Consider the following 27,713-nt stretch of genomic DNA (forward strand, 5'->3'; position numbering starts at 1 on the left):
TCACTGTGAAGACAGAAAATAATTTGAGTTTTAATTGGCTTCCAGGTTCTCTAGTTTCCAGGGCAGAATTTCAGCAGTACATAGGAAGAAGTTTCTGATTCAAAGCCAGGTCTGCCAGGATCCCCATGATTGCCACAGAGCAGGACTGTGGATTTGGAAATCCCACTACCTGGAACCCTCACCCCCACAGCTGCTTTGCTGTGAGCCCAGTGCTTCCAGCAATCCCAAGAATCCCAGTTCCTGACAGGACTTTCCCTGTGTCCATGGAAAAGCTGCTTCCAGCTCCTGAGTCCACAGCTGAGTTCCAAGATTGTCCATGATAGGGGAAAAGCAGTTCCCAGGGTCCCCCTTATCCCCCATCACTGGGATGCAGGAGTTGTTCAGTTCGGGTTTTTTGAGTGGATTTAAATTTGTCCCAAGAAATTTCATAGCTGCATCTTGAGCTGTCTCCCTGGAATTTTTGATTAGTCATAAAATGTTAATAAGCAGCAAATTTTATCTGTATAACAGTGTCCAGAAGACTTCAGTGTTTATTCTATAAAGTTGTTCATATGATAAACTTCTCAATGTGAAGACTGAAAATAAAGCCAAAAGTATTAACAAAAAAAGGAAGATCTATACTTCAAAATTCCTAATTATTGTCACAAGTATATATTAATTTTTTTAAACATCTCCACAATCTACAAAATGCAACAGGGTAAATGTTTGATTCAAGTCTTTCATTTTGCAGCAGTAAAATGAGGCAGTAATACATTTTATTCCATGGTCACTATGACAAATTCCATGGGTTATTCTGATGTGCTCCATATTCTTCTAAGTCACTAAGACAATTCAGCAAATGTTTGTAGAAGGCAGAGGACCCCATTCCTAGCATATGCTCTTATTGCTACTACCTGTGTATGAGAATCAGCTATATATTTATGTAGATTTCTTACAAGTTATAATGAATGTTTTTCAGGTAAAGGTGAGGAATTCATCATCAATCCTGTGCTGAAACAAAACAAGAGGCCAAAATCAGCTGCTACCAGCCAAGAACAGACAACATTTATCTTTTATTACAACACAATTCTTGAAATTACAACAAATGTCACTTTGGAGTCATGAGTCCACAGGAAAGAGACATCCTAGTCCTCAATCTCTGAAATCTCATCCTCTGCCAATAGGATACAGGTTAGTGCCCCACAGAAATCAGTGCTTGGAGGTCAGAGTCAGTGTGGAGGACACTCTGAAGATCTGTGGCAGCATGTTACTCAGCTGGTAGAACATTTCCTCTGAAATTGTCTGGGGAAAAAAAACCAACACACAGGTAAGCTTTGTCTTTTTGTAGTTAGGAAGAATTAAGTCTCTCTCAACTTTGTTTCTTGGTATTTAAGAGAATTGCTGCTGTTCAGAAGCCAACAAAAATAATTTTCAAACTGTGTTATAATCTGACTGAATTCAATTAAAAGACTGACCTAAAAATATTTGCTGTATATTTATGTGACATGCCCACATAACCATTTCCAGCAGATTTCTTGTTCCAGGGATTGATTACTTCTGCCAAGCATAGGCAGGACAGTGCTGCTTTTTATCTACAGGACTCCTGCTCTCTGCATTTCAAGACTAGCTTCAAATTTGGAATTTATTTGTGGCTTCCTCCTTGCTCAGCAGCTTTTAATTTGTCAAGAAATACATGTTACTCCTTTCCTAACATTAACTCTATTTTCACTGCTTTTTAGAACAAACTTCATGCTGGCTATCTTTGGATGTCTTCCTGTTTCTGAAGATCAGCTAGAACTCCAAATTAAATAATTTCAGAATCTAAATCAGAACTAACTTCAAATACCTGGAGTAATTTTTTTTTTTTTTTTGTGAAAGCACGACTGAACTTTCTGCATTGCAGCTTTCCATGCTGTTAGACAGTATGACTAATAAACAATGCAAGTCTTGTAACACAAGGTCAGACCACTGGAGTAATTAACAGAAAAATGTAATTAAGTAATTAACAGAAAAAAGTACCTTTTTCAAAGGTGATGCATTCACTACTTGTAAAGGTGAATTTCCCAGATTGAAATTTTAGTATCATCTGAGAAAATACTCAACTCAGGGTATTCAAAAACATAAATACTCAACTCAGGGTATTCAAAAACATAAACCCACCCTTACTCCTCTTTTAGAGGCAAGGAAACAAAACCAGATAGATTAATTTAAACTCACTCAAAAGGGGCAGGCAAGAGCAAAAAGTTCACAGCTAGATCTGCTGTTATGTGACGTTTTACCAGCAGGCTCCTAGGTTGGATGTGACTTCGATTTCACCTACCTGTGGTACCAGGAATTGTACAGTCCGAGAAATTCCTCCATCCCACGAGGCCATTTCCATCATGAAACCTAAAAAAAACAGCATTGGCACAGTCTGGATTACCTGTGCAACACTCCCCAGCAGTTACAGCATGAGCAGGCAGTGAGGGAGCTTTCACACACAAGTAGAGTGTGAACTGCCTTAATTAGGGATGCCCTCAACTGCCTTTAAATCAGACCTGGGCAATCTGAATGAAATGTAGAAAAATCTAATGATGAGTCCTGCAGAATACCTACACTGAGGACAGAAATATCAGTCCTCCTGTGCAGCACAGTGATGCACAGCAGAAGTGAGGGTTTCTCCAAACAGTGTGTCAGGAGTTCTTTCCGTGGCTTCCTTTCACTGTGAAAGGGGGGTGACCTCACTGTGGCCTCCCAGTGCCTGAAGGGAGCCCACAGGAAAGATGGAGAGAGACTCTTGACAAGGGCCTGGAGTGACAGGACAAGGGGGAATGTCTTCACACTGACAGAGAGCAGGTTTAGATTGAATAAGAGGAAGAAATTGTTCCCTGTGAGGGTGGTGAGGCCCTGGCACAGGGTGCCCAGAGAAGATGTGGCTTCCCCTGTATCCCTGGCAATGTCCAAGGCCAGGCTGGATGGGGCTCTGAGCACCCTGGGATAGTGGAAGGTGTCCTTGCCCATGGCAGGGGGTTGAAATATTTAAGATGCCTTCCAACCCAAACAATTTCATGATTCTATAGGGATAAAGCTCAGCACTCATTTATTGCTCAAGTAATGAACTACCAAAGGCCACAGGAATCCTCTTGTGGCAAATAAGGACACTCAGAAAAATACTTGTTTAATAGAAGTGGATGATATAGATGATATATCCATTGTGAACTACTAAAGGTCAATTACTACAGGAAGAGGTTCCTGAAGCAGGTGGTTGAAAGAAAGTGACTGGTTCAACTATTTAAGTGCAGCACAAAAAATGCAGAAAGTAAAAACACCACATGGAAAGACAGAAAACCATGCTGAGTTGTGAGGACTATTTTTTCCTAATATCCCACCTAAACCTGCTGTCAGTGTGAAGCCATTCCCCCTTGTCCTGTCATTCCAGGCCCTTGTCAAGAGTCTCTCTCCATCTTTGCTGTGGGTTGCCTTCAGGCACTGCAAGGCCACAATGAGGTCACCCCAAAACCTTCTCTTTTCCAGGCTGAACAATCCCAATCCCTCAGCCTTTCCTCCCAGCAGAGCTGTTCCAGCCCTTTAATGAGTTCATGTCCCTGCTCTGGACTGGCTCCCCAGATCCCACTGGGACTCCACTCCCCTACCTTTGACACATTTGAACACGAGCTCTGCCCTCTTCAGGCACCATGGAATGGTCATCTCCTAAATGAAGAAATAAAAAGCCTCAATGCCCCACAGATCTAAACAGCAAGAATAGCAGGGAAGTTATTAAAAGCAATACATTTTTTGCCCTAGAACATAATTTTCAAGCAGGATTTAGGACCTTGCCTTCTGAACATTCTAGGCAGGTGTACACACTTTTCAGGAGACCATAAAAGCACCACTACTCCTTATTGCTAGGAGAGCCAGTGTCAGAACAATATTAAACATTTTTAAACTGATATGTTGAATAAAAATGCTGTCAAACCCACTGGAAACTGGGCTGTTCAATTCCCCTGTGGAGCTCCAGAAAAAGTCAAAAATTTAACTGATAATTATCAGGTTCATACTTCAGTAAATCAAAGGCAGGCTCCTGACTACATCTTAAAAGCACAATGATGACTTCTAACTGTTCTTGATTTTGTTTAATATTTCTTGGCATACCCACAACCTTCAGTAAAACCTTCCCTCCAATACTGGAACTGGAAGAAGCCCTTCCTCCTTTAGATGCATTTATGGTAAGAGTGAGAACAAACAAATCATCTGCATCTGATGAAGGAGTTTCAGATAGCAACAGCCAGCAAATCCTTACCTAAACTTAAATAGCAAAACATGACATGAAAACCACAGTGGTTTAAGATATGGCTACAAGCACTGGGCTAAATAATTTAAGATTAAAGTTCATGAAACATTTTTTTAGCTGTATGCTAGAAAGCCAATTACACCATGATGATGTAACTCCATCAGAGACAGAATGACTCACTGCAAACACTTCTCAGGAAGAAGAAAACAATATCTGTTTGTTTCTGCTGTAATCTTCAACATGAAGATGAGCACTTCCTACTCTGAATACAGGAATATAGATGTGGAAACTGATTTATCATTCCAAGTACCTTTTCAAACTTAAGCTTTACATATTTTTCTATTCACTAAAGCCAGTCTCTATTTTGCAATGTCAAACACAGTGCAATCTGTTGTTATCAGAAAGCTTAATTGCAGGATTAAAGAAAGTTATTTGAGAGGCAAGCTTATCTAAGAATGCTCAGTGATAATACAACTGATAAACTGGATGTATGGCTTCATTAAACAACTACTGAAAGCCAAAGTTCCTCCTCAGGTGGGAGGATCTGCAATCCCCCAAAATACACAGTATGTTAAAAACTGGGTAAGTTTGAAATATCTTTTCATAAATCTTTCATTATATAAATCACATGCTGCTTTTAGGGTATACACCACATTAATCAGACAGAACAGTGATGGACAAGTTTGGGTTTGTACTTTTGTTGTGGTTGCCTTTTGACTTTTTAAGCATTCTGGAAGCAACACTTGGTGTTTATTAAAACTCATCTGCTCATGTGTGCTTTGTGTCACAAGTAAGGTTTATAGCTGGTTTTGATCACAGCTTTGGCTTAGTAAAAAACAAGTAACTAAGAACATTCTCTCTCAGGAGCACCTTGAGCAATCAGTGACGGGAACTGAGCCTTAAACAGACTGATCAACACAGCAGGATATGACACCATTCCTTGGACTATTTTAGAGGAACAGAGAGATTAAATTTTGTGGGCATCCAAGGAGATAACAGAATGTTGCTCCATGCAAGCCACAAGAACTGAAAATGACATAGCAGTGATTCAATTCTAATCCATCTTCACACACCAAAGTTCTCATGAATTCACCACATCACCAGGAGTTTTCTCTGGTGTGGAAATGGAGGATCAGCTAAGCAACAATGCAAAATACAGAGAAGGACATCAGAAAGCAAAAAAGCAAACAGCCAACCTCTTAGAGGGAGTTTTGTATAACAGCATTCAAGAAAGTTAAAAAAAAACCAAAACACCTGGAACTCTGGATATTTTTCACTAGCAGAGACACTTCAACTCTTTTTAAGATGCAACCATTTTGTCAAATTAAGATTTTTTTGACTCATTTAGAAAAAAAGGGAGTGGAGGAGAGACCAGCTTCATTGGTCTTTCAGATATTTTTCACAGTGAGAAAGATATGCTGCAATCCTTTGGATTTTATTTTCATTTAATTTATGACAGCTCACTACACGGGGCTGCTTAGGGCTTGGGCCTTTGCAGAGCCATGTCATAATCAAGTAAAACAGCGAAGTCTACACACATCATGTGGAAAAATATTTCAAACTAAACTTCAGTGGGTAATTTCAGTAAGAATTAGCAAGGTGTTTAACTCACAGTGCATCTGTGCAAATCCTAAAGACTGGATGAGCAGATAAAAATTGAAAGGCAGGAAACTCAGATGAGAAACATTTGAGGTCAATCACCCATCATAACCTCTCTATGGACATAAACCATGTTCATAAATATTTGTTACACAGCTTATACTCCTTTAATTTCTACTTTTTTAAAAAACAATTTTGTCTTAATTTATGGTAATAGAGACAACTGGACTGAGATCACTGAAGAGTTACATTTTTGTCACTGTTGCTCTGTGGACAACAGCAACATTGAAGCTACCAAGGGAGGGTGCCACCTCTGGCATTTTTAGCAATGCCTTCCCGTTAGAGCCATTTCATTCCCCAGTTTATGGCAGATTCCAGTGATCAGTAACACCTCACTTGGCCTGAAATCAGGCCAAGTGAGGCCAACCCTAACCCTAACAAACTTGCCTGCTTTTGCCTTTCTCAGGTATCAAATCCAGTTTCCTTCCTTTATTTAATTTAATCATCAGACCAGAGAGATATGTTTTGGTTGTTCTTGCCATAAGAAAAACAAAGGAAAACAGAACTCTTGATTTATTTTTTTTTCATAGAAATAACAATGAAATCTAATGGCTTCTTTGAGATCAATACAGTCAAACTGACAGAGAGCAGGTTTTGATCGGATGGTGGTGAGGCCCTGGCACAGGTTGCCTGAAGAAGCTGTGGCTTCTCCATCCTTGTAAGTATTCCAGGAAAGGTTGGATGGATTTTGGAGCAACCTGGGAGAGTGGAAGGTGTCCCTATGCCTGGCAGGTGATGGGACAGGACGAGCTTAAGGTCTCTTCCAAGCCAAAGCAGTCTGTGATACTGTAATTACTTTTGTGAGGCTATAAACACCACTCTTCCATCTACATTAGGAGAAAACCTTTGGAAAAAGCACAGAGAACACTGCTAATGAATGCCTGTCCCAGGGAAGCATGGAAACATCTCTGCAGCTGGGCTCCTGGTTAACCACCTCACAAAAATGTTCTTCTGTGGGTGGTAAATGCAGAGTCAGAACTGCGGCTGCCAAAGGCACTGAGTTCAGGGTAACTTTCAGAAATCTGTCATTACTCACTTTTCCCTCAACAAGGAGTTACAGATTTGTGTGTTTCAAAGCAGGTCAGCCAGCTGCCAAGCACTGTAATAAGCAAGCTGCTAATGCAAGTCATACAAAGCACTTGTGCCTAAACACACAGTTACCATCCAGCTCACCTTCTGCTTACTCTGCTAAGACTTAACAGCTTAATACAAAAGGTAAATTGTTTCACTGGGACCTTTTAAGAATCCAGCACTAGGCAAGAAGATAATTCTTCAGTTTCACACATTTCAAGGTGCACTGAACACTTGGTCACGTGATCTGTAGTTTAAAATACAGATATGCAAACGGAAGCTAAAACTAAGCAGGTTTAAAGGAAACAAAAACCAGAAGACCATAATCAGGTGGCACCTTGGTTAAGAAAAAATCGATATATTTAATAAATTTCTGAAACACAGCAACTGGCTCCCATGAGAGACCCAGGCTGCTGTCCTGCATGTTGATTACTTGCCCATGTTGATTTGTGCCCAAAGAAAGGTCTCAGTACAATAAATGAAAAATTTCATAAATAATCTAATCTGTTCCTAAAAGTCTACTTTTATGTATGGAAACACATCCTTTAGAAGCTTCATTATTGTGTCTTTTTATCTTTTTCACTGCTTGCTTTTCATTATAATAGACCCTGATCCTGCAAAAAAGGATGACTTCTACTCCATGTTCCAGTAAATTCTATTATAAAACCTGTCACTGTTAAAGGTAATCCACTGGTGAGCATTTATCTTGCTGTGAGTCAGCCACTTTCCACAAAGGAAAGGCAACATTGAATCTAAAAGTGAAAAATCAAAGGGTTATGTAAAAAAGAAACCTCTCCAACAGACTGTAATTATTACTGATACCCTTGCATGGATGACAGAATTATCTTCCTTTTCTCATTTCTTTAGGTTTATAGACTTTCCAGCTCTTCAGGATAGGAGGCATATGGCTGTACCCCCTGCCCTTCTTCCCCTGCCTTCCCACCTCTTTTCTTCTCTGTGAGCCAGGTGTGACAGAGAAAAGAAGCTGTCAATAGTTTTAAATTGCTGTGCACTGAGAAATGTTACAGCTGATTGAGAGACAAGCCCTACAGCAGAGTCCCACTACAGAAGAAAACACAAAACTCAGTACAGTAAGTAAGAACACAGAGCATCAGCAACATGCTGCCTCTTGCCCAGCCAGTATTTGAGGGGACTTAGAGAGCAAACAGGGACAGAAATTAGGCAGTGAAGGAGGAGACAGGTCAAAGTGAAGGTGAAATTTAGTTGCTCCTGTGTAGGGCTGAGGTGGTAGAAGACTTACAGAAGGTAATGTTTAGATTTACAGAACTCTAAGCCAAGCTTTGCCAGTTCTGCTGCTCCCAAAAGTTAGTTTTAATGTTTACAGCTAATGGTAATTAAAAGATGGGATCTGGTATCACTACTGCATCAGCAACTCTGAAGGTAGAGTTTCTGAGCAAGAGCTTCCAGTTGTGGTACAAGTATTAATAGAAGATGGGACTACACTGCAGTGAGATGGATCTAGGAAGTGAATTGCCCAAAAGGAGGGGTGGGAATAAAAACTTTGAGTGATTCAGATGGCTGAGATGTTTTTAATTGGTCTATTAAAAACATGGCTCCTTAATTTGGGTCACCATGTAGATACAACTACCATGTGGTATGGCAGAGGCCTGTGAGTGAGAAAAACCATCCCATTTGGCCTATATCAGCATGAAACACACCATCTGTAAAAATCCAAGGATACAAAACCAGCCCAAATGTTTCCATTTACTTACTTCTGACATTTCATGCACCAGCAGGAGGGGAATGCTGATGGTGGTGATGTCATGTGTGCAGCAGACCTTGAGGATGTTCCTGAGCCCCATGATGGCCGGGTCCCGGGCGGTCACGTTCACAGACCTGACGTTGTCATCCACGCACAGGTGAAAGGCAACATGGATTTCTGAGAGGTTTGAGTGCCTTGTGATGTAGAACTCTCCTGCACAATAAGGCAAAGCAGCAAGGGAAGAAATCATGGTAGTGATCTGTACTGAAATCCAATTGTTTGGAAGTGTAACAAAGATAAAAGGCCAATACAAATATACAGCAGAGATGAGGACATGCACAGGAGATCTAAAATCTCTTGGACTGTCACTGTTTTACATCCATCCCACACTCTCTCTACTGCTTTGATGGGTTCCACTGGCATCATGGCCACATGGTGTAATGAACCATAACAGTGCCAGTACAGGATATGATCTCTATATAGCACAAAACAGAAAAACAAACCCAGAGGAGGTGCAATACTCAAAATACACAATGCAAGCACGGAATTGCAGACAGATGTGGGAGGCGGAAAGGCCAAAAAAGGATGGGTTCAAATAAAGGATGCACAGAGCCTGTGGAAAAAGATAGTGGGTTATGTAACAACTGAGATATGGCACTGGAACACAAAGGGATCAGTGACCATTAGAATTTAAAATAAGTCAGAGTAGTGGGAAGGTGAGTTACAGAGTTGTTTGAAAAAAGGAACGAAGACATCTTGTTGGGGATATTTTTAGATTTAGTATTCATTTATCAAAGGTGAGAGGCAGTGAAATCCAGGTCTCTCCCTTGCTCCTTTGCACTGGAGATCTGAAGTCTACAGTACAGTCAAGGGAAAAGCAGGTGTGCAATGCCCCCACTGTTTCAGTCAACAAATAAACATCTTCCTTCAAACCTATTCCCACTGGCCACCGAAGTTAAGATCCTTTCTTTGAACTGGAACAGCTGCAAAATGGGTCTGTACTCCTTCTGGATGACTGCAAAGGAGGCAGGAATCCCCAGTTGTGAACATCTACAAGCAGTAACACAAGTCACTGCTACAAGACACCTGGATTTATCTGGTCCAAGTTGATTTACAATCCACTCCCACTAAAAATATTTAAGACAGTCATGAAATCAATTTTAATAAACCCTCACTCAACCATGGGTTGTATGGACTTAACTCCTCCCCTAACTGCATATTCATCTTCAAATTCAACAGCAGCTTTCCTTACTAAACAACACAATATACAAAGATACTTCCCCTAAGAGAGGGATTTCTGAAAGTTAAAAAATCTACTCAAAACTGCTTTTCTGTACCACAGCAGTAATATACATATAGCCATTTTTAAAAATAAAATTAGCAGCTAGTATTGAAGTTTCACCTTTCCCCCAAGATTCTGAGAGTTCTTTTTTTTTCACCCTCAAATTCCAAAAGGAAATTTTAGGCAAAGAGGAGTGATTTGCCCCACGCCATGTGATGCAGTGGCAAAGCTGGGAATAGAAACCAGATGTCCTGACACCCAGTTCTCTGCCTCAGCCACAGGAACATCCTTCTCCTCTGATTGAGGTCAGCTTGGGTTCAGTTTAAAATTTATGTTCTGACTTTAGAGCTAAAAATGTGGATGTATAAAACACAGTTTGCTTGAGGAAGAGGGGGCCACACAACTCACCCGGCAAAATGTTCGACTGGTTTCGTTCGATATTCTTTAATTTATCTTCATTCCCACTGATTTTGTTTTCTGTATATGAACACATGGAACAAATATTAATCATATCCTCTATTAATTACACTTGGGCATGACAAGGTTCATGTACTGATATCTGGCTTGAATTTTGACCATGAAGTTACCATAAAGTCCCCAAAATGCAAGGGGGTGGGTAGAAGAGTTTTCACTGTCTTCAACACATCCCAAACTGAATCCTACCTCAAATTCCAGCCCTTCTTACTTACCATCCCATGATATTTCTTCACTTGGACAAAAGCAAACAATATTCTCAGACATAACATGAAACTTTGGAAGTTGCCCCCACGACCACATAGTATCTTGCTATTACTCTTTCAATAATGTAATAAATTAAAACAATTTTATTCCTAAGAGATTTACATAAATCAGGAGCATAAAACCAGCTTTCACCATTTCCCTTGAGATGCAGCAATATGTAGATTCTCAAGGGAACTTGTTTTTATTGTGTACTCATATTTGTTCATGTTCTGGATGCATTTAAATCACATAAGTAGCTCTCTGGAGGGAAAACAAAGTTACACGATGTACAATTGCACTGCCTAAACACCATGTGGTCAGAGCATTTCCCAGCCATTTGCAAACACAAATGTAAGGAAAACCATTCCCAAAGCTTTGGCCAGCACAAGAACGCTAAATACACATTTAGTCAATTTCTTATCTGGTTTTCAGCATTCACTTTAAAGGAAGGGGGAAAAAGTAGTAAACTCCTTTTTCTGCAATTTTTAAAGGTTTAAATGTAAATGGCAATAAAAAGGTAAAGACAGATAAAGTTTGTGCTGCTACCGGCAGTTCAGGAAAGCAGAATGGCCTGATGTACTTCCCATGCTGTTAAAATGGGACTTTTATATGTTGATTCATTTTAAAGGAGCAGCAAAGACATCACCCAAACATCACATTCTCTGTGAATTTCACACAGTTTCTTGATGAGCCCAAACATTCCATTTTACAGATGAAATAACTGCAGAAGAGTGGCATCGACTCTGCCCTGCCCACAAACATCCCTCTGACCACTGTTCTATTTCAAGGGGGGTAATTTTGGTTGTCACTGACCGTGGTGTCTTTTTGTCTTGCTGCTACGCTGTGCTCTGGCCTTAAGTACAACCTTCTGGACAATTTCAAGTTGTTCTTGGATTCCAGGAAAATGGAAATCCGTGCATTCTTGGCAAACGGTTGCGAAATCTAGGAAAAAAATAAGATTGAAATGCATGTCCTGAGGTTGTGCTCAGTAACCTTATGTAATTCTACTCTACTGATCAAGTAAATCCAGCTATAAAGGCAAACTCTCCAAATAAAGCCCTACTGAACTCCTCTTCCAAAATTCATTGAGGATTATATTTGACAGATTGTGACATGGTCCCAATACTTTCCCCTCTACTGTTACTACAGGATTTAGTTGGTGGCTACAAGATGCAATTTTGGGTTTAATGGCATTATTTAAATTTCTGTCTTCTCTCATTGCCTAAAATTTAGTGTAAAACCAGATACTCTCCTTTTGTTATTCATTTAAATACTTAAACAGTTTAAAAAGTACCTGCAAAATAAGTACAAGTACAAAATACTGTTACAATTAAATTACTTGGAAACCATGAACAGCAATCAACAAATGCAATTGCAGTTTTTCCTGATTCACTTCCCTCTCCTTCTTCCTAGCAACTCCAACTGTTTCCAGGAAATATCAAGCACCACTGTGCATTTTTTTTTTTTTAATGGCATGCAAGAATAATGGCAAGTAATAGTCAAAAAAAGACATTCCAAGTGTATTTGTAGCAGCATATGTCACAGTCGAGACAGCCAGGATACACAGAATACCACCCTACAATTTCCAAAGGCTTTAAGCATCAGCCCATAACAGAGTAACACCTGATCCCGTCAGAAGGGTGCAAGCATCCATCTTTTTGTTCTTCAGCCCAACCTTCTATACCACTCATGCCCATGCACTGCACCTGTGTGCCCTCTGTCCCCTCTGGTGATTGATCAGCACACCTGGGCACTCCATGGTTCATCACCTTCTGTGCTGGGCCCCTGTCCTGCACAGCTGTAGCCACTGGGGATGAGGCTCAGCCACAGCCCCACTCCCAATTACCAAAACCAGTGTGCCTGCAAATCTTTTGGTATTAAACTTCAAGACAGAAGTGGGAGAGTCAACCAGGAATAAAGAGAAGTTTCTTTGGTTAACCTTGATAGAAAACACCATCATAATGCTCACTTACTCAAAAGACATGCACTTAAAATGGCTATTAATCAAACTTTCCAGGAGTAGGGAAGTCATATTCCTATTCTTTACTTTTAACAGAATTCACAGTATCAAAAGGACATGGCATTTTAATATATTTACCTATCCCTTTAAAATCTGGGCATATTTCTTTTTCATTTTTGAAAATATGTTTCAGTGTGATAATCTGGTATTAAAGAGTTAGAAACTCCTATAATAAATTTGTCTAAATCAATATTGAAGGGTCCTCTTCAATATTGTTTGTTACTTTGACACAAAATGTAGGGAAGAGATGAGAGAGAACAGCACAACACTATCCCCCATCCTCATCCATATCTCTTTTTTCATTTGTAACCCTTTTGCAATACATGTGCAAAACATGAGCGCCTCCACTGAATTTTAATTTTACAAAGAATATTTTTCCATGAGAGAAAACAGCCAAATTTTATTCTAATTCATTATTTTATTCATTTTCCCTGACAGGATACCTCCCATTAGAAGGCTCACCTCTTTTGATTCCACTGTATGAGCTGATCCTGTTATCCACCAGTAACACCAGGCCACAGAGGGAAGTTGAGTAGAGGGACATGGCAGTCTGAAGCCTGTGCAGCTTCACCCCACTGCGCTGATTGCGCTTGTGTTTGCAGAAATCCAGCATATCAGCTCTCAGCAGCCTCAGGTTGTGCATGGTCTTCAGCTGAGCCCCTGCACAGAGCACACGTGGCTCAATCCCAGTGGAAGTCTAAACTCAAGACTCAGATTGAAATGCAAGGGCACAAAACTGCTTCCCTAAAGATCTGGAAGGGAGCTGTAACCAGTAACACCCAGAGGACGTTCTCAGCCACTCATTCAGTTTTACAGACACATCAGCAATTCACAAAGTAGCAATAAAAACACAGTGTTTTCACTAAGTGAGGCTTGCCCGTGCCTGAAATGAGCCTTGTTCCCACTGCAGAATCACAGAATTATTAAGCTTGGAACCGCCTTTCAAAATCAAGACCAACCTGTGCCCAATCCCCACCCTGTCACCAGCCCACTGAGTACCATGTCCAGGCATTCCTTGGACACCAAACCTCCCTGGGCAGACCCTTCCAACCCTTTCTGTGAAGCAATTCTTCCTGAAGGAATACTGCAGGGTTAGGGATGAACTACTGATGTGTGGTGGTGTATCCTTCCCCACCCTCCCAAGGGCCACTGCACAAGCTCAGGAACTCCTGCTAGGCCTTAGCATTTGTGCAATAAGCTGGGCACTGAGGCTTCCCTGGGCCATCCCAGGAACTGCTGCATGGCTCAAGCGGGAGCTGCACGGAGAGGAAGAGATCATCAGTCAGCCCCTGACACCCTGGAAACATCCCCTACCTGACCCATGGTTCAAGGGGAACAGCACCATTGCTGCTGGAGTTTTGGAAACTCCAGCAATTCAACCTGAGGACGAACACTTTCCAAATGACTCAAGGCAATCATCTCATGACCCTATGGACCACGGGTCCTAAGGGATGTCCTTGGAGCTTTCCTGCACCACAGCAGGCTGCACCAGCATCTCCCTCTGACGGATGCCTCTCAGAGCTTGCAAATTCCCAAGTTTGTGATACTGGGAAGGATTGTTGGTGCCCATCTCTGGCTAAATCATTTTATATTTCGTCATAATCCAGTTTTCCTCTCTGTGTTTTATCTATATAGTAATAGAGTGAACCTTGCCTTTGAACTTTTCTGCTCTTTTGCAAATTTGTATCAAATCTCCTCTGGCTGACACCTTTGCTGACGATTTTTTAAGTGACCTAAAGTACTCCTGCACAACATAACATGGTGAAAACAGCACAAGAAGACTCTACTGCACAAACAAAAATACAAATTGCAAGTATCTATTCTGCTGTCAACTGATCACAGGAAGTGAATTTCGTAAACACATTTTTCTACCAAATGTAAGAAAAGTCAAAGCATCATTTTTGGGCAATATACTTTGTTGTTGCTGTGCTTTTTCACATGAGTCACCCAAAGAAAATGGATAAAAATTTACTTCTAGAATGTTTTCCATTAAGGTTTCCACCTATTTCAGACATTGCTTAATACAGTTTATGCTGTTCTCTTACACATGTAAAGAACAAACACAAAACAACTCCAAACTATGGATTATACACATTGAGAGTTAAGTAGTGTAAATAATACGTGCCTTGGGTACATTATTTATTACCAGCTGTTATTTGGTTTACTCCACTTACCTAAATGAATAGTAAAGCTTTCTTCTAAAAGCCTTTGCTCTTCATAGATTCTCCCATTTCCTTCCACAGATTCCCTCAGCTGGCTGGGCTGAACTTTAATTTCATCACTAAAATAATAAGAAAAGTACCAAAAAGTTAATCCTAATTTTCATTCAAGACCAACAACTTTGGGAAAGTTATCCCAAGTTTTCTGAGCTGGTCTATGGAAACCAGGAGACCAAACTATGAGCATGAGCTCCATTTATGAGGTTTCACCTTTGCCTTCCTGGCAGCAGGAAGAGGAAACTTCACTGTTAGATTTACATTACTTGGCCCATTAGTAAAGCATTCCAAGACTGAGAATTAAAAATAAGTCACAATACCTAGTTATAACATAGTAAGAATGTAGGAATAAAAGGAAAAAAAAAAAGAATTCTCTTCAACCTATTTACAGCAGCCAAAATCTTATTAAGGAAGTTATTAACTAAAGCATTTCTTTTCTTCTTCCCACACAAAATGGGAGATTAAAAACCACCTTATCAAATGTTCCACAGTGTTCAAACTCCCAGGAAACATTTCAGATATCAGTTTTAATATTTTCCCTAAATTCAACTGTCTGGTAGTGATACAACAAATACTGTTTCTAATACATGAAAGGACAGCATCCAATTTGTTTCGGCACTAGTGAGAAGTTTCTGTTTTCAAAGTGCCTCACCTCCAAAAATCTCTTATAAACTTGCAAGCAATTCTACTGATTTCAACTGCCAAGCAGCAATGTCCTAGTGATAAAGAATAAGGATCCCACCCAATTTACAAATTCTAATTTCCCTGCCATTTCCTCAAACAGGGGAAAGCTTCTCATTCAAGTCTCTCCACAAGCATTCATGCTAAAAAATTCCATTTTTTAGCTGTCCAGTGACATACATACAGAAAGAGAAAAGAGGCTTGTTAATTCAAACCATTGTTACCATTTTTTTAAAGTACCATTATTCTCCAGAACATGCTTGGGTGGTAACAGAAAGGTTTGTGAAACAGTGTTAAAGACAGATATAGGAGAGGAAGGCAAAACAGGAGGGAATTCCACTCATGTCAAGCTGTACTTTAGTGCATTACAACACTTCCTGGTACAGAGATGTTGTAATATCACACAATGAAGAAATTCCTGAAATTATATATATTTCTTTATGATGGTGTATTTGCCTTTGATTATCCTAAGCAAATTATTTATAGATATTATCATATCATAATAAATAGGACTATAGTACCCTATTTAGGAGATTATGTAAATGCAAATACTTTGAACTATTTCAGCTGAAATTCAGCATCACAGAGGAATTAAATACCTGACTGAGCTGTTGTTGGGATTCTTTAGGTCCTGATGAAGCTTTATCACCCACTCCTGATATTCCTGCTTCTGGATAGCAGTGGTCTGTTTTAATTCATTGGTCCATTTGTTCTCCAGATCCTGACAGGAGAGCAGTGATAATTTGAGTGGTGTGGATGTTCTTTTTAAGGTTATTATATGCATGGCATATTCTAGTTACCTGCTGTGACTCAAAATGCTGAGCTGCTAAGGAATTCACATCCTGGTCAGTCAGTGACTTCCCAAGCTCCTGCATCACCTTATCCATTTCAGCTCCTTGCCTGAAAGAGAAGCAAACAGATTTCAGAAGACTGGCAGCAGAACACCCTTTGCTGTGATAAAACAACAAACTTGGTTGTTTGTTACTGACAGAATGAACAATCACAGATTTAGCAATGAAAATCCACAAAACAAACTGGCCTTAAGGGCCAGGTCAGTCAGCCCCTGTGTAAACAGAACATCATTTGCACCATCTGGGACAGGCTCAGCTGCCACCAACATAGGGATGTGATAAATTCCAAGCGAATCGATACACAGCTACATTACACCTGTGCTCTACAACAATACTGCTCTTTCTTTTGTATGCACTCTTGAGAGGAGGCAATAGCAGCAAAAAGATTTGCTAACACCTTACTGGCAACATTGACCCTCAAACCAGAAATACATACAATTTAGTCCATTAGAAACCATAGCACGAAGAGATAATGCACTGTCTAATACAAGCTTAAACACACACAGCTCAAGAGGAATATTGCTACTCAGAATGCTAAACCAGACCTACTGGAATTACGTTGACACAAAAAGAAAAATCCACACTCAACGTGTTCCCTCTTGTGGATAAAGGAGTCACCTGCAGCTATGCAAGCTTATTCCAGAACTCTGGACTCAAACTTGTCACAGCATATGTTGCAGTCAAGATGACCATGATACACAGAGTGCCACCATACCATTTCAGAAAGCTTCAACCCATACAGAGTAACATCACTTCAGAAAATTACAGACATCTGCCCATCTTGTCCTTCAGCCCAACCTTTGACACCCCTCACCTTACATGAATTGCACCTGGGTGCCCTCTGTTCCCTTTGGTGATCAGCACACCTGGGCACTCCATGGTTCATTGCCTTCACTGCTGTTCACCTGCTTTTCACAGCTGTAGCCACTGGGGATGAGGCTCCACAGCTCCACTCCCAACTACCACAAACTGTGTGCCTACACAAACTCAACGCTTTCTGGAAATCAAAACTTACATTCTCCTCAGCCACTGAAAATAATAGAAGGCTACCAAGGTAGCTGACCCTAATGACATCATAGAATCATGGAATGGTTTGGGCTGGAAAGGACATGAATGTTCATTTCATTCCAACCCCTGCCATAGGCAGGGACACCTTCCACCTGACCAGGTTGCTTAGAGCCTCATCCAACCTGGCCTTGGACACCTCTAGGGATGAGGCAGCCACAGCTTCTCTGGGCAACCTGTACCAGGGCCTCACCACACACCCTGAGTAAAGAATTTTTTCCTAATATCCAATCTAAATTTTCACTCTTTCAGTTTGAAGCCATTCCCCCTTGCTCTAAATACTCTTGTGCCAGCCAAGTGTTGTCTGACTTGGGGTTTACACAGACAAATACAAGCAACACACGTTGTCCTATGAGTTTACACACCCCTATCTAATAAAAGAAAGGAGAACCTAAATAATAAAAAAAGTAATACCTTTCACGTAGCTTTTTCAGCTCCACGTCCCTTTCACTTATTAATTCTGAAATGCTAACAAAATAATTGTGTTCCAGGTTTAACAGCATTTCAGAAGCTGGAGAATGGATCAGATCATGATAAACATCTGCAAAATCTTCATCCCAGCTGGTTTCTTCAGGTTTGGCATGTTCTAAGGTTGTCTAAAGAAAAGGTAGGAGATTTTAAGGGATAAGATTCCTCTTAGGACATCTAAAGATCCCTCATTAATGGTGGGCAAAACCATGGGGGCCCACACACAGCCTGTACCATACATAAATTATCTTCCCTAATTTTAGCTTCCTGTCATTCTACTTTAGCTTTCAATTTTCTCCTCTCCCATTCTTTCTCTTTCAAAGCAACTAAAGTCAGAATCATTAAGGCTTGGACTACAGTAAGGAATTACCAATTTTCACACAACACCAGCTGGGAAAGAACAGCAATATCCACAATAATACTTGCACCTGATGAATTTTAGATAAGCCCAGAACACCAGCTGTGCAAACAGAAATGCTTTGCTAGTGAGGACGACTAACTGCTGATGTCACTAAGAATTCCATCAACAAAACTGATTTAAGAAAGGCTATTTTTATTTAACAGAGAACAGCCCAAGAATGCCAGTTTTGCAAACTTTTAATAGAATTTTTCACATTTTTCTATATTTCATGAGAAGCAAATTCAATTCCTATAAACTTTTCTTCAAATACTGCAGGTTTTAATTAATTTTTTCTTTTCACTAGGAGTCCTCCAGTTCTTCTGTACTCCACTATTTTTAAGATCCCATGTGAAACTGGAGACATTATTCCAACTAAAGCCTCCTAAATAATATGAACCCGAAAAATGAACTGAAAAGTCTCTCTCAACTATATGCTTTCTCCTTCTAGCCTTAATTACTGTTACTGAGTTTTAGGATAGGAGTGTCACTTCATTACCTCTTGCTTTATTTCTAAGCCACTATGAGCCTTATGCCTATGTTTTGTTTGAGTATCAACTGTTGAATGAACAAACCACCATGTTTTGCCTCTCCATTTTCTACCTTTCAGCTCTATTAAATTTAAGAAAAACTTGACTAAGAACTTGTAGAATGAAGACTTGATGCTCACTTTCAGATAAAAAGAAAAACCTGCAAGAATGGCAGTGATTTTTAGTGTAATATTTCATCCTCACAGTTGTGACTGCACACATACACATATTCTCACAAAACAAGCCTTGAATATTTACTCTTCAGCCTTAATCTTACCTCTTTATAAGCTTTAGCCCAAGTATCTGCCAGCTGGTTGATGTCTACTTTTCCTGATTTCACTGCTTCCAGAGCCACCTCAGCTTCTCTGTCATAATCTTTTATAGTTTCCTCTTCTACAAATTTACTAAGAGATTGCTTCAGGTCTATTACAACAAGAAGAAATGGTCCATCAACAGAACACATGAACAATAACCCAGGAAACCTGTAAGTACAGTTTTTCACCTGAAAACCTTTTCCTTGCTAGCACTGACAATAATTTTCTCTGATGTTTTGCTGTTTAAAAAACAATTTTGTAAACACTGTTCAAGTAAAACACTGTTCTTTTGGCTTCTTAAAGCAAGCTGTAAGATACTTGTGGACAAGGATACATGAGATTAATTTAAGAAACCAATTCATACCATTTTCTATAAAGCATGGCAGGTTGTGCAGAACCATCAGACGTCCATGTAAATGACTGATATTCTCTTGCACAGGGAATTTGAGAGGCACCGTAAGCACAAAATGTTCATTTCCAGCACTGAATTTGTACACATAGTCTCTCTCTCTAGTTAAAGTCTTTCCTTTATTAGGCTTCATCCTTTTTAGTTTGTTTCCTGCAACAGAAATGAAAGTAACAAGAATTACATTTTTGTAAACTCATAAGTAAAAAATGGTAATGAAAAGCCATGGCTTTGTTAATCATTAACAGCCAAAACTACTTAACCCCCCCAAATTTTCATAGATACTCAGTTTTGACTTCCAAATACATGCATCTGGAACTGAAGCATAAATACCAGCTTACAAAATATCAAATGCTTCTAAAATGTATTTGAGTGTGTCAATGTATAAACTTGGGTAATTGCTCTTAAAAATTACAGCGCAAAATCTCCTGACTTAAAAGAAGAAGCAAGGCAGATGGGAATCCTGATAAATAGAAAATTAAACAAAACACCTTGACTTCTGTCATGGATGCCTCAAAAGCTGAAATCGTGCAGAGTGCACAGAAATTTTATTTCCTCCTTTCTGCAGGTGCAAGGCCTGGGGAGTGGGGGAGCAGATGTTTGCAACGATTTTTAGAAAGAGCTCATTTTGTCTTTTTGTAACCTGCAGTAAAAATAAGCCAAAAGAGATGCAAGGGGGCTGTGTAGAGTGAAAATACAGGCTGAGATAACTCTGCTGGTATTTTTACCCTCCACAGGGTTCTTCTGCTCATTAACATGCCTCTGTTTTTAACATCCCCTACAAAACTGGACACATTGATTCAGCTGAACCCTCCCCAGTGCTAAAAACCACACCCCGAGGAAAAGAAAAAACAATAAAAATAAAAAATTCTACAGCAGAATTCACGGGTTTAGGGTTCGGTGGTTTTTTTTTTGGTTTTGGTTTTTTTTGGGGCGTGGGTTTTTCAGCGAACAAACCTATGTGTTAGACACAGAGAAACAAGTCAGTTTCAAAAACATCTCAGGACAACCAATATTGACGCGAGGCGGTGCCCCGGCCTGTCTGTGAGTGGGATTCAAAGGGAAATCCTGGGAAACACAAACCCGACCACGCTCTTTCTGCTGCTCCCCGATGCAGCGAGGAGGTGGGGAGGAAGCTGATAGAGAGGGAGCTGGGGACAAGCCCCGTGTTCCAAAGAGGACCTGGAATCGCAGGCTCAAAGCCGGCAGGACACGGCCTGCAGGAGCCCATCCGCCCCCTCCCCGCCGCGGGCGGCTCCCGGTGCCCGCATTCCTTCCGCTGGAAGCGGCAGCGCCCGCGGGCCTCGGGAGCCTCCCGGCCGTGCCCGGCCCGCTCCGTCCCGGCTCACCTGGCTCCGGGCGGGCAGCCGCGGGTTAACCGGGCCGCAGGGAAGGGGGAGCCGGGATGTTCCGCCTCCCCGCTCCCGTCATCGCAGCTGCGCGTCCGCAGCGGCACTTTCGGCGCTGCGCCTGTGGCGAGCGCGCCAAGCGGCGCCGGCGGCGGCGGGGATGGCGCGGCCGGTCAGGAGGTGCGTGTGCCGGGCTGAGGGACCGGGGGCTCGCCCGATCCCCTAGGGGCCTCTGTGGGATTCCACAGTGGCCCCTTTCCCTTCCAGCGGAGCGGTCAGGATCAGTGGCACAGGGCCTTGTTGGAGGCCTGGCCAACAATAAGTGGTGTCCGCCGGGGTTCTGTTGTAAATGGTTTGGGTTGGAAGGGACCTTAACAACCATCCAGTTCTAACCCCCTGCCATGGCAGGGACAGCCTCCACTATCCCAGATTCCTCCAAACCTCATCCAGCATGGCCTTGGACACTGCCGGGGATGGGGCAGCCACAGCTTCTCTGGGAAACCTGTGCCAGGGCCTCACCAGCCCTCACAGGAAATAATTTTTCCATATAGTCAATCTAAATCTCCTCTCTGTCAGTGTGAAGCCATTCCCCCTTGTCCTGTCACTCCAGGCCCTTGTCAAGAGTCTCTCTCTCCATCTTTCCTGTGGGTTCCCTTCAGGCACTGCAAGGCCACAATGAGGTGACCCCAAAGCCTTCTCTTGTGCAGGCTGAACAATCCCAATTCCCTCAGCCTTTCCTCCCAGCAGAGCTGCTCCATCCCTCTGATCCCCTTGGTGTCCCTGCTCTGGCCTGGCTCCAGCAGCTCCCTGTGCTTCCTGTGCTGGGCCCAGGGCTGGATGCAGCCCTGCAGGTGGGGTAATACTGGGCTCATTATTGTTTAAATTACTCATCCATGATTTGGAAGAAGGGTTTGATGTCCCCTCAGCAATTCACAGATGACACAAAGCTGGGAGGAGTGGCTGATACCCCAGAGTGCTGTGCAGCCCTTCAGAGGGACCTGGACAGGTTGCAGAGATAGGTAGAGAAGTGTCTAAAATTCAACAAAGGCAAGTGCAGTTTTCTGCACATGGGAAGGAATAGCCCCATGCCCCAGCACAGGCTGGGGGTGACCTGCTGGCCGGCAGCTCTGCTGAGAAGGACCTGGGGGTCCTGGTGGACGACAGGCTGTCCATGAGCCAGCAGTGCCCTGGGGGACAAGAAGGCCAATGGAATCCTGGGGTGCACTGGGAACAGCAGTGCCAGCAGGTCAGGGAGTGATCCTGCCCCTCTGCCCAGCCCTGGGAGGCACATCTGCAGTGCTGTGTCCAGTCTGGGCTCCTCAGCACAGGAGGGACAGGGAGCTCCTGGATTGGGGCCAGTGGAGGCTGCAGAGATGATTTAGGGCCTGGAGCATCTCTGGCAGGGAAAGGCTGAGGGAGCTGGGGCTGTCCAGCCTGGAGAGGAGCCCCAGCTGAGAGGGGCCCTCAGCCCTGGGTGTCCCTGCCTGCAGGGAGGGCTCCGAGCAGGGCCCAGGCTCTGCTCCAGGGGCCCAGCAATGGCACCAGAGGAACGGGCAGGGACTGAGCCCAGGAGGTTCCACCTGGGCAGGAGGCAGAACTTCTGTCCTGGGCAGTGACTGAGGAATGAACAGATTGTCCAGAAAAGGTGCGGAGTCTTTTAAAAAAATCTACAAGCTATTCCTAATGAGCAATTGTGTACAGTTGTACTGGTTGTAGATTTATCTCTGCTCTCTGTGCCCAGGGAACAGCTGGAGCTTTGCCAGGGCTGGGTTTGGGTGGATATCAGGAAAAGGTTCTTCCCCCAGAGGGTGGTGGTGGAGCACTGGAACAGGGAATGGTCACGGCCCCAAGGCTGCCAGAGCTCCAGGAGTGCTGGGACAGTGCTCTCAGGGATGCACAGGGTAGAACAGTTGGGGAGTCCTGAGCTGAGCAGGACCAGGAGCTGGACTGGATGATCCTTGTGAGTCCCTTCCAACTCATGGATAATCCATGATTCTGTGATTCTGTCCACCTGAACATGTATTGCTTTTTCTCCTTGTAAAACATGATCTACCCAAAAGTGTTACCAAATCAAGATGCTCAGTCAGAAAGGATTGATAACTTTTTTTTTTTTTTTTTTTTTTTTTTTTGGCCACAGGAACAAGAAAGTTGTTGATTATTCTCAGTTTGGGGATTTGGAAGATGATGGTAAGTGGGATGTTCTTGTACATCATGAATTTGAAGTCATTGCCTCTCACGTAAAGAACATGTAAGAGAGGGGCTGTTGAATTTTCATTTTAAGTACATGTAAGGATAGTGCAGTTATAGTTGTTGTGTTCTTTTAAAATAGGATTAATTTCCAGAAAAAGTTACCTTGATATATTTTCAGTGTGCAATGAAAATGATGAAATTTAAGAATATAGGAAAACTCATGAGAGCTTGTTGCTGTTTTCCAACAGATGAAGACTTTGCACCTTCAAGCAAAAAATCCAGAACACAGCTTAAGGAATCAAAGAAGGAGAAAAAAGAGAAGTCAAAAAAGCCCAAAGAAGTGACTCCGTCACAGACACAGACACTTAGTAAGAGGTAAGAAATGTTGTGGTCAACTGTGTAAAACTGGATTTCAATAAGAATACTTGGGTTTGGTTTCTTTTCCCTAGGAGTTTTAAGCAGCTGAGAACAAACAAGTAATACATGACTGTAATAAAGATTTTGAGCTGTATTAATGCACCTTCAGATAACTCTAAAAATTCTGAGTTTGCTAGTGACTCCTAAACCAGAGAAATATAAAGACAAGTTTGATTTCTTCTAAAAGAACGTATTTAAAGGAAGATACAAAATCAATGTCAATGAAAAAGAGAAATCTAATTTTTATGAGTAGAGTTGTGTTTAAATATTACATTTTGGTGTGGCATTTCAAGCAAATGCAATCACTTTTTTTCCCTGAAGTAATGCCAGTTAATAGTTTCATATATTTATATATCTATATATATATGTATATATATATATGTATATATATGCACAAATACACTGTTTTACAATCAAAATGCTTTAAAGTGCTTTAAAAGTTAGTGTGTGCTTTGTCTAAATAATTTCAAAATGTAATATTTGTAACAAAATATGCTATAAATATGTATTGAAATATTAATCTCTTCACAAGTACCTGAATTTAAAGAGTTCACTGAGCAAGAAATAGTTCTATAACACTCGTGTAATTGTTTTATTATTTAACATGTTGTCATTTTTTCCCTAGGTTATCCTTGGATGAGAAACTTTATAAAAGAGATTTGGAAGTTGCCTTAGCCTTATCTGTCAAAGAAAAATCTGCAGATCCCCAAGAAGTGCAAAATTCAGAAGAACAAGGTTACTTTACAGTTCCATGCAACACTCTTTATTTATATGCAGTGAATTTGAACATGGGAATTTATTTTACACTGAAATAAATTGAAAACTATACTTTATTTCAAGATGTCATGGCAAGAGAGAGTTTCTAGGTATTGCCTATTTTCTTATGTTCTTGGGTTTTTTTTCTGTGAGAGAAGTAACTCTTCTATAAGATTTTCCAAATATATACTTGGATTAGAGACAGATAAAAACTTCAGCTATTTTAATTTCTTGCTATTTTTACTTTTTATAATGTGTTTTTGTATAGTATTTTTAATTTTTTTCCCTGGATCTTAAAACAGGTAAGAATATTGAATCAGAAAATACACAGAGGAGACCCCCTTTTTCCAACTGCAGTGTAGACAGTGAACTTTTAGGTAAGTTGTTCTCACACTCTTTTTACAAAAAACATTTAAGTACCTTATCTCTTCTTTGTTTCCATTGGTTTCTTTTTTTTGTTGTTGTTGATGTGGAAAAAAGGGTCTTTATCTTAAATAAAGGTTGAAGGATGTGTCAATTCTTTCGTTAAGAATTTGGCGCCGGTCTTAAAATGAGGAAAGCTGTGGATTGGTGAATTTTTGGTCTTTGTTTTGTTTGCCTGATTACAGGTAAATGTTGATAAATTTGACAATGAGAAAATAAAATGAGAAGCACATGAAAACAGGTGTCAATGATATGTTTCTGAACAGTGTAACTTCATATCACCAAAATGAATTCTGGGCACTCAAATACCAAATTATTTTAGAGGAAGAAAATAGATTTACTGTGAATTTGAGCTGATTGAATCACTTTCTGTTCTGTAGGTCTCAATCAGGTTATGGATGATGATGCACCTGAGGGTGATGGGAGGCAAAGGACAGCAGCAACCGAAGTTGCAGCACATCACAAGTCACTGGTGGTTGACAGTGATGACAGAGCCCATAGTCCTGATTCTGACCCAGAGTCTGTACCCAGTAAGTTCTTCTCCACCAAAACCCTCTCCTTAGATGTGCTTTGGATGTGATGTGTGTGTGTTTAGTTTGGATTTTTAGTGAAATTCGTGCTGCTTTGACTGCATTTTCCCTTACCTCCCCCCTTACTGAAGCATTATCCCCTCATACTCATGACATCTCATTTGCACTTTGACACTTAATTTACTCACTGGAGCTTATTCTCTCCCAAACCAGCAAAATGTCACTGCTTCTCTGCATTTGTATGTCAGGAGAAATTCCTTCTGCCCTCCTTGTCCAGGAAAGTTTCATCTCTTTAAAGATCCTCTGTTCATTTTTGCAGTTGTTTTCTGGGATTTGTGTCAAAACAGTGACCCTGGAGTAGTATCAGGTGTTGGAGCTTTCACTTTTGGCTTTGTTTAAGCTTATTTTAAAAAGCAGGTAGCCTCCCTTCTTTCCTTCCTGTGACTCTCATCATTTGGAAGAGCAAGCTGCATCCATGTCTGTGTCATTCCCTAACAGGCAAGGTGACTGTAAATATTTACTGCTTCAGGATGGGACAGTCTAGTACCATCCTCATTATTTCTGCTGTGCAGTGGTCCGTCATCTTAAGTGATGATTTCTCTGCTAAAGAGCATCTTTCTAAAGTAATTTTTTTCCATCCCAGCATCACCTATAGTTTCTCCTTCTTGGATAATGGAGCACAACTCTGAGCCAAAGCAGAAGGTGATGTCCAGTCCCTTGGAAGGAGCTGGAAGGCCTCTACATGCATCAAGTCCTGTCACAGACAAAAAGCCTAAATGGACACCGCCAGGTATGGGTGAGGCCGCAGCTCTAGACACATACATGAGTTGACTTTAGCTTTTAGCAATCTCTCCTAAAAAAAATAAAACAAAAAAAAAGCTATTCCAGGAAAATGCCTGCCCTCTGTATACATTTTATTGAGATTTTCTTTAAAACAAAAAAGAGAGAAAGGAAGAAAAGCTATATCTATGTTTCATTGACAGCATTATCCTTAACTGCTTTATCTGCATGGGGCTTACAAAATGTTTTCCAAACTGTGGATCAGACCTTAATGAAAAGATCCTTTCATGTCCATTTCTCTCTTATTTAGAGCTTTCTTTATTTCTGGCAGGTGCTAAATTATTATCTGTTCTAAACAAAAAATATTTAAAAAAATGCTGGAATATTTTAGCTGCACTAATAAAGCAAATGCTTAACAGCTTTTTTTTCTCAAGGTGTTTGAGAAGGCTGCTGCTGAGTCCTGATTCTTTGATTTTTCTTCATATTTGCTCTTCTTTTCTGTACATGGTTCTTTCTGTTTGGCTCCTTTCTCTCAAGTCCTCATTTCCCCATTGGAGTTGTGTTCAGCATTTCTCTGTGGAGTGCCTGAAAATGCCCAGGACACAGGGAACAGTTGCCCAGTGTTGCTGCAGTGTGTGGCTGGGTAATTAACCCGTGCACCATTCCTGCTGCACTGGCTCCCAGAGGGAGGAATCCCTGGTGAGTGATTTCCATGTGCCTCTGTAGTTTGGACCTTTTTGCACTCTCTTCAGAATGCTTCTTTTGTCCTGCTAGGAAAACGATTAGAAGACAGCAATCATATGATACTTTTTTCCCCCTTTAAACCTCTAATACCTTCTTTTTGTTTCAAAATCATCTCCAGCTCCCTCAGGAAGCAGTAATGCCTCTGTGAAATGTGTTCCTGTTAAGTCACCTACTCACTGCCTAAGGCTTGGGCTCTCCAGACTGGCAAGAGTCAAACCTCTCCATCCCAGTGCTACCAGCAGTTAATGGTCAGTGACAAAGTGCCACACAGAGGAAAAGACTGTGGAAAGGGTTTTGCTGATAAACAGAGGGTGGGCAGCATCCTGGAATCATCCATTTTGGAGGACTCTTATTATCAGATCTGTCTGATGTTAGGATGAGTTTTTATTCTGCAGATTGCAAGGCATCTTTTAAGTGCTACTGAATACTAATGTTGTTTAATCAGAGTGACATCTGGCCACCAGCTTTTTGCTATATTATATTCAGAGATTTTGGTTTGTGATAATTCTAATTCTTTAGTACCTAAAGTCTTGGCATTAATGTAGTCTAGACAGCACTACGGCAGTATGATGATAGGGAAATGTTTTTTAGAATGTTGTATTTTTAAAAAAAAACTAAAATAAAATATTTTATAACGTCTAACTGTATTCCTTGAATGTATTAATTTTGAAGGTCACTTTAAATGTTGGTTGCAGTCTAGCAGATATTTTTGCCTGTGTATGCTCTTACTGGAAGTCAGCAGCATTAGTCAGGCTCAGACAATGAGGAATTTCCTTGGAGCTCCTGGGGTTTCCTTGAGGATCATGATACCATACTAAGGTAGGGGTTTTGTAAAGCAGTAAAGTGATTGCTACTGATTAATGAAACTGAGC

General features: G+C 41.1%; 2 protein-coding genes across 5 annotated transcripts; one reads left to right on the forward strand and one right to left on the reverse strand.

Moving 5' to 3' along the window:
* Positions 1-21,138, reverse strand: FERRY3 (FERRY endosomal RAB5 effector complex subunit 3). Of its 2 annotated transcripts, XM_054631504.2 has the most exons (14): positions 21,002-21,138; positions 19,611-19,805; positions 19,210-19,355; positions 17,952-18,133; positions 16,422-16,521; positions 16,221-16,342; positions 14,899-15,005; positions 13,187-13,384; positions 11,518-11,646; positions 10,393-10,461; positions 8,713-8,915; positions 3,612-3,669; positions 2,300-2,367; positions 1-1,281 (listed from the first exon to the last, which is right to left on the reverse strand). In XM_054631504.2, the coding sequence occupies exons 2-14, from the start codon at positions 19,786-19,788 to the stop codon at positions 1,189-1,191; spliced, it is 1,653 nt and encodes a 550-aa protein (XP_054487479.1). In that variant the 5' UTR covers positions 19,789-19,805; positions 21,002-21,138; the 3' UTR covers positions 1-1,188. The 2 variants fall into 2 exon arrangements, with proteins under 2 accessions (XP_054487479.1, XP_077034461.1); XM_077178346.1 differs by lacking the exons at positions 19,210-19,355; positions 21,002-21,138 and having other exon boundaries at positions 19,611-19,750.
* On the forward strand, positions 21,068-27,483 carry RAD51AP1 (RAD51 associated protein 1). 3 transcript variants are annotated; one of them, XR_013182307.1, is made up of 9 exons: positions 21,068-21,181; positions 23,139-23,188; positions 23,440-23,566; positions 24,234-24,343; positions 24,667-24,741; positions 25,168-25,317; positions 25,961-26,107; positions 26,635-26,796; positions 26,960-27,483. XR_013182307.1 is itself a non-coding variant. In XM_077178347.1 (8 exons), exons 1-8 carry the CDS (start codon positions 21,162-21,164, stop codon positions 26,742-26,744), a joined length of 789 nt encoding a protein of 262 aa, XP_077034462.1. In that variant the 5' UTR covers positions 21,068-21,161; the 3' UTR covers positions 26,745-27,483. The 3 variants fall into 3 exon arrangements, 2 of the variants coding, with proteins under 2 accessions (XP_077034462.1, XP_054487956.2); XM_077178347.1 differs by having other exon boundaries at positions 26,635-27,483; XM_054631981.2 differs by lacking the exon at positions 26,635-26,796.
* Positions 27,484-27,713: the final 230 nt, after the last annotated feature.

Source organism: Agelaius phoeniceus, chromosome 5, assembly GCF_051311805.1.
Source record: "Agelaius phoeniceus isolate bAgePho1 chromosome 5, bAgePho1.hap1, whole genome shotgun sequence".
In the NCBI taxonomy this organism is placed as follows: domain Eukaryota; kingdom Metazoa; phylum Chordata; class Aves; order Passeriformes; family Icteridae; genus Agelaius; species Agelaius phoeniceus.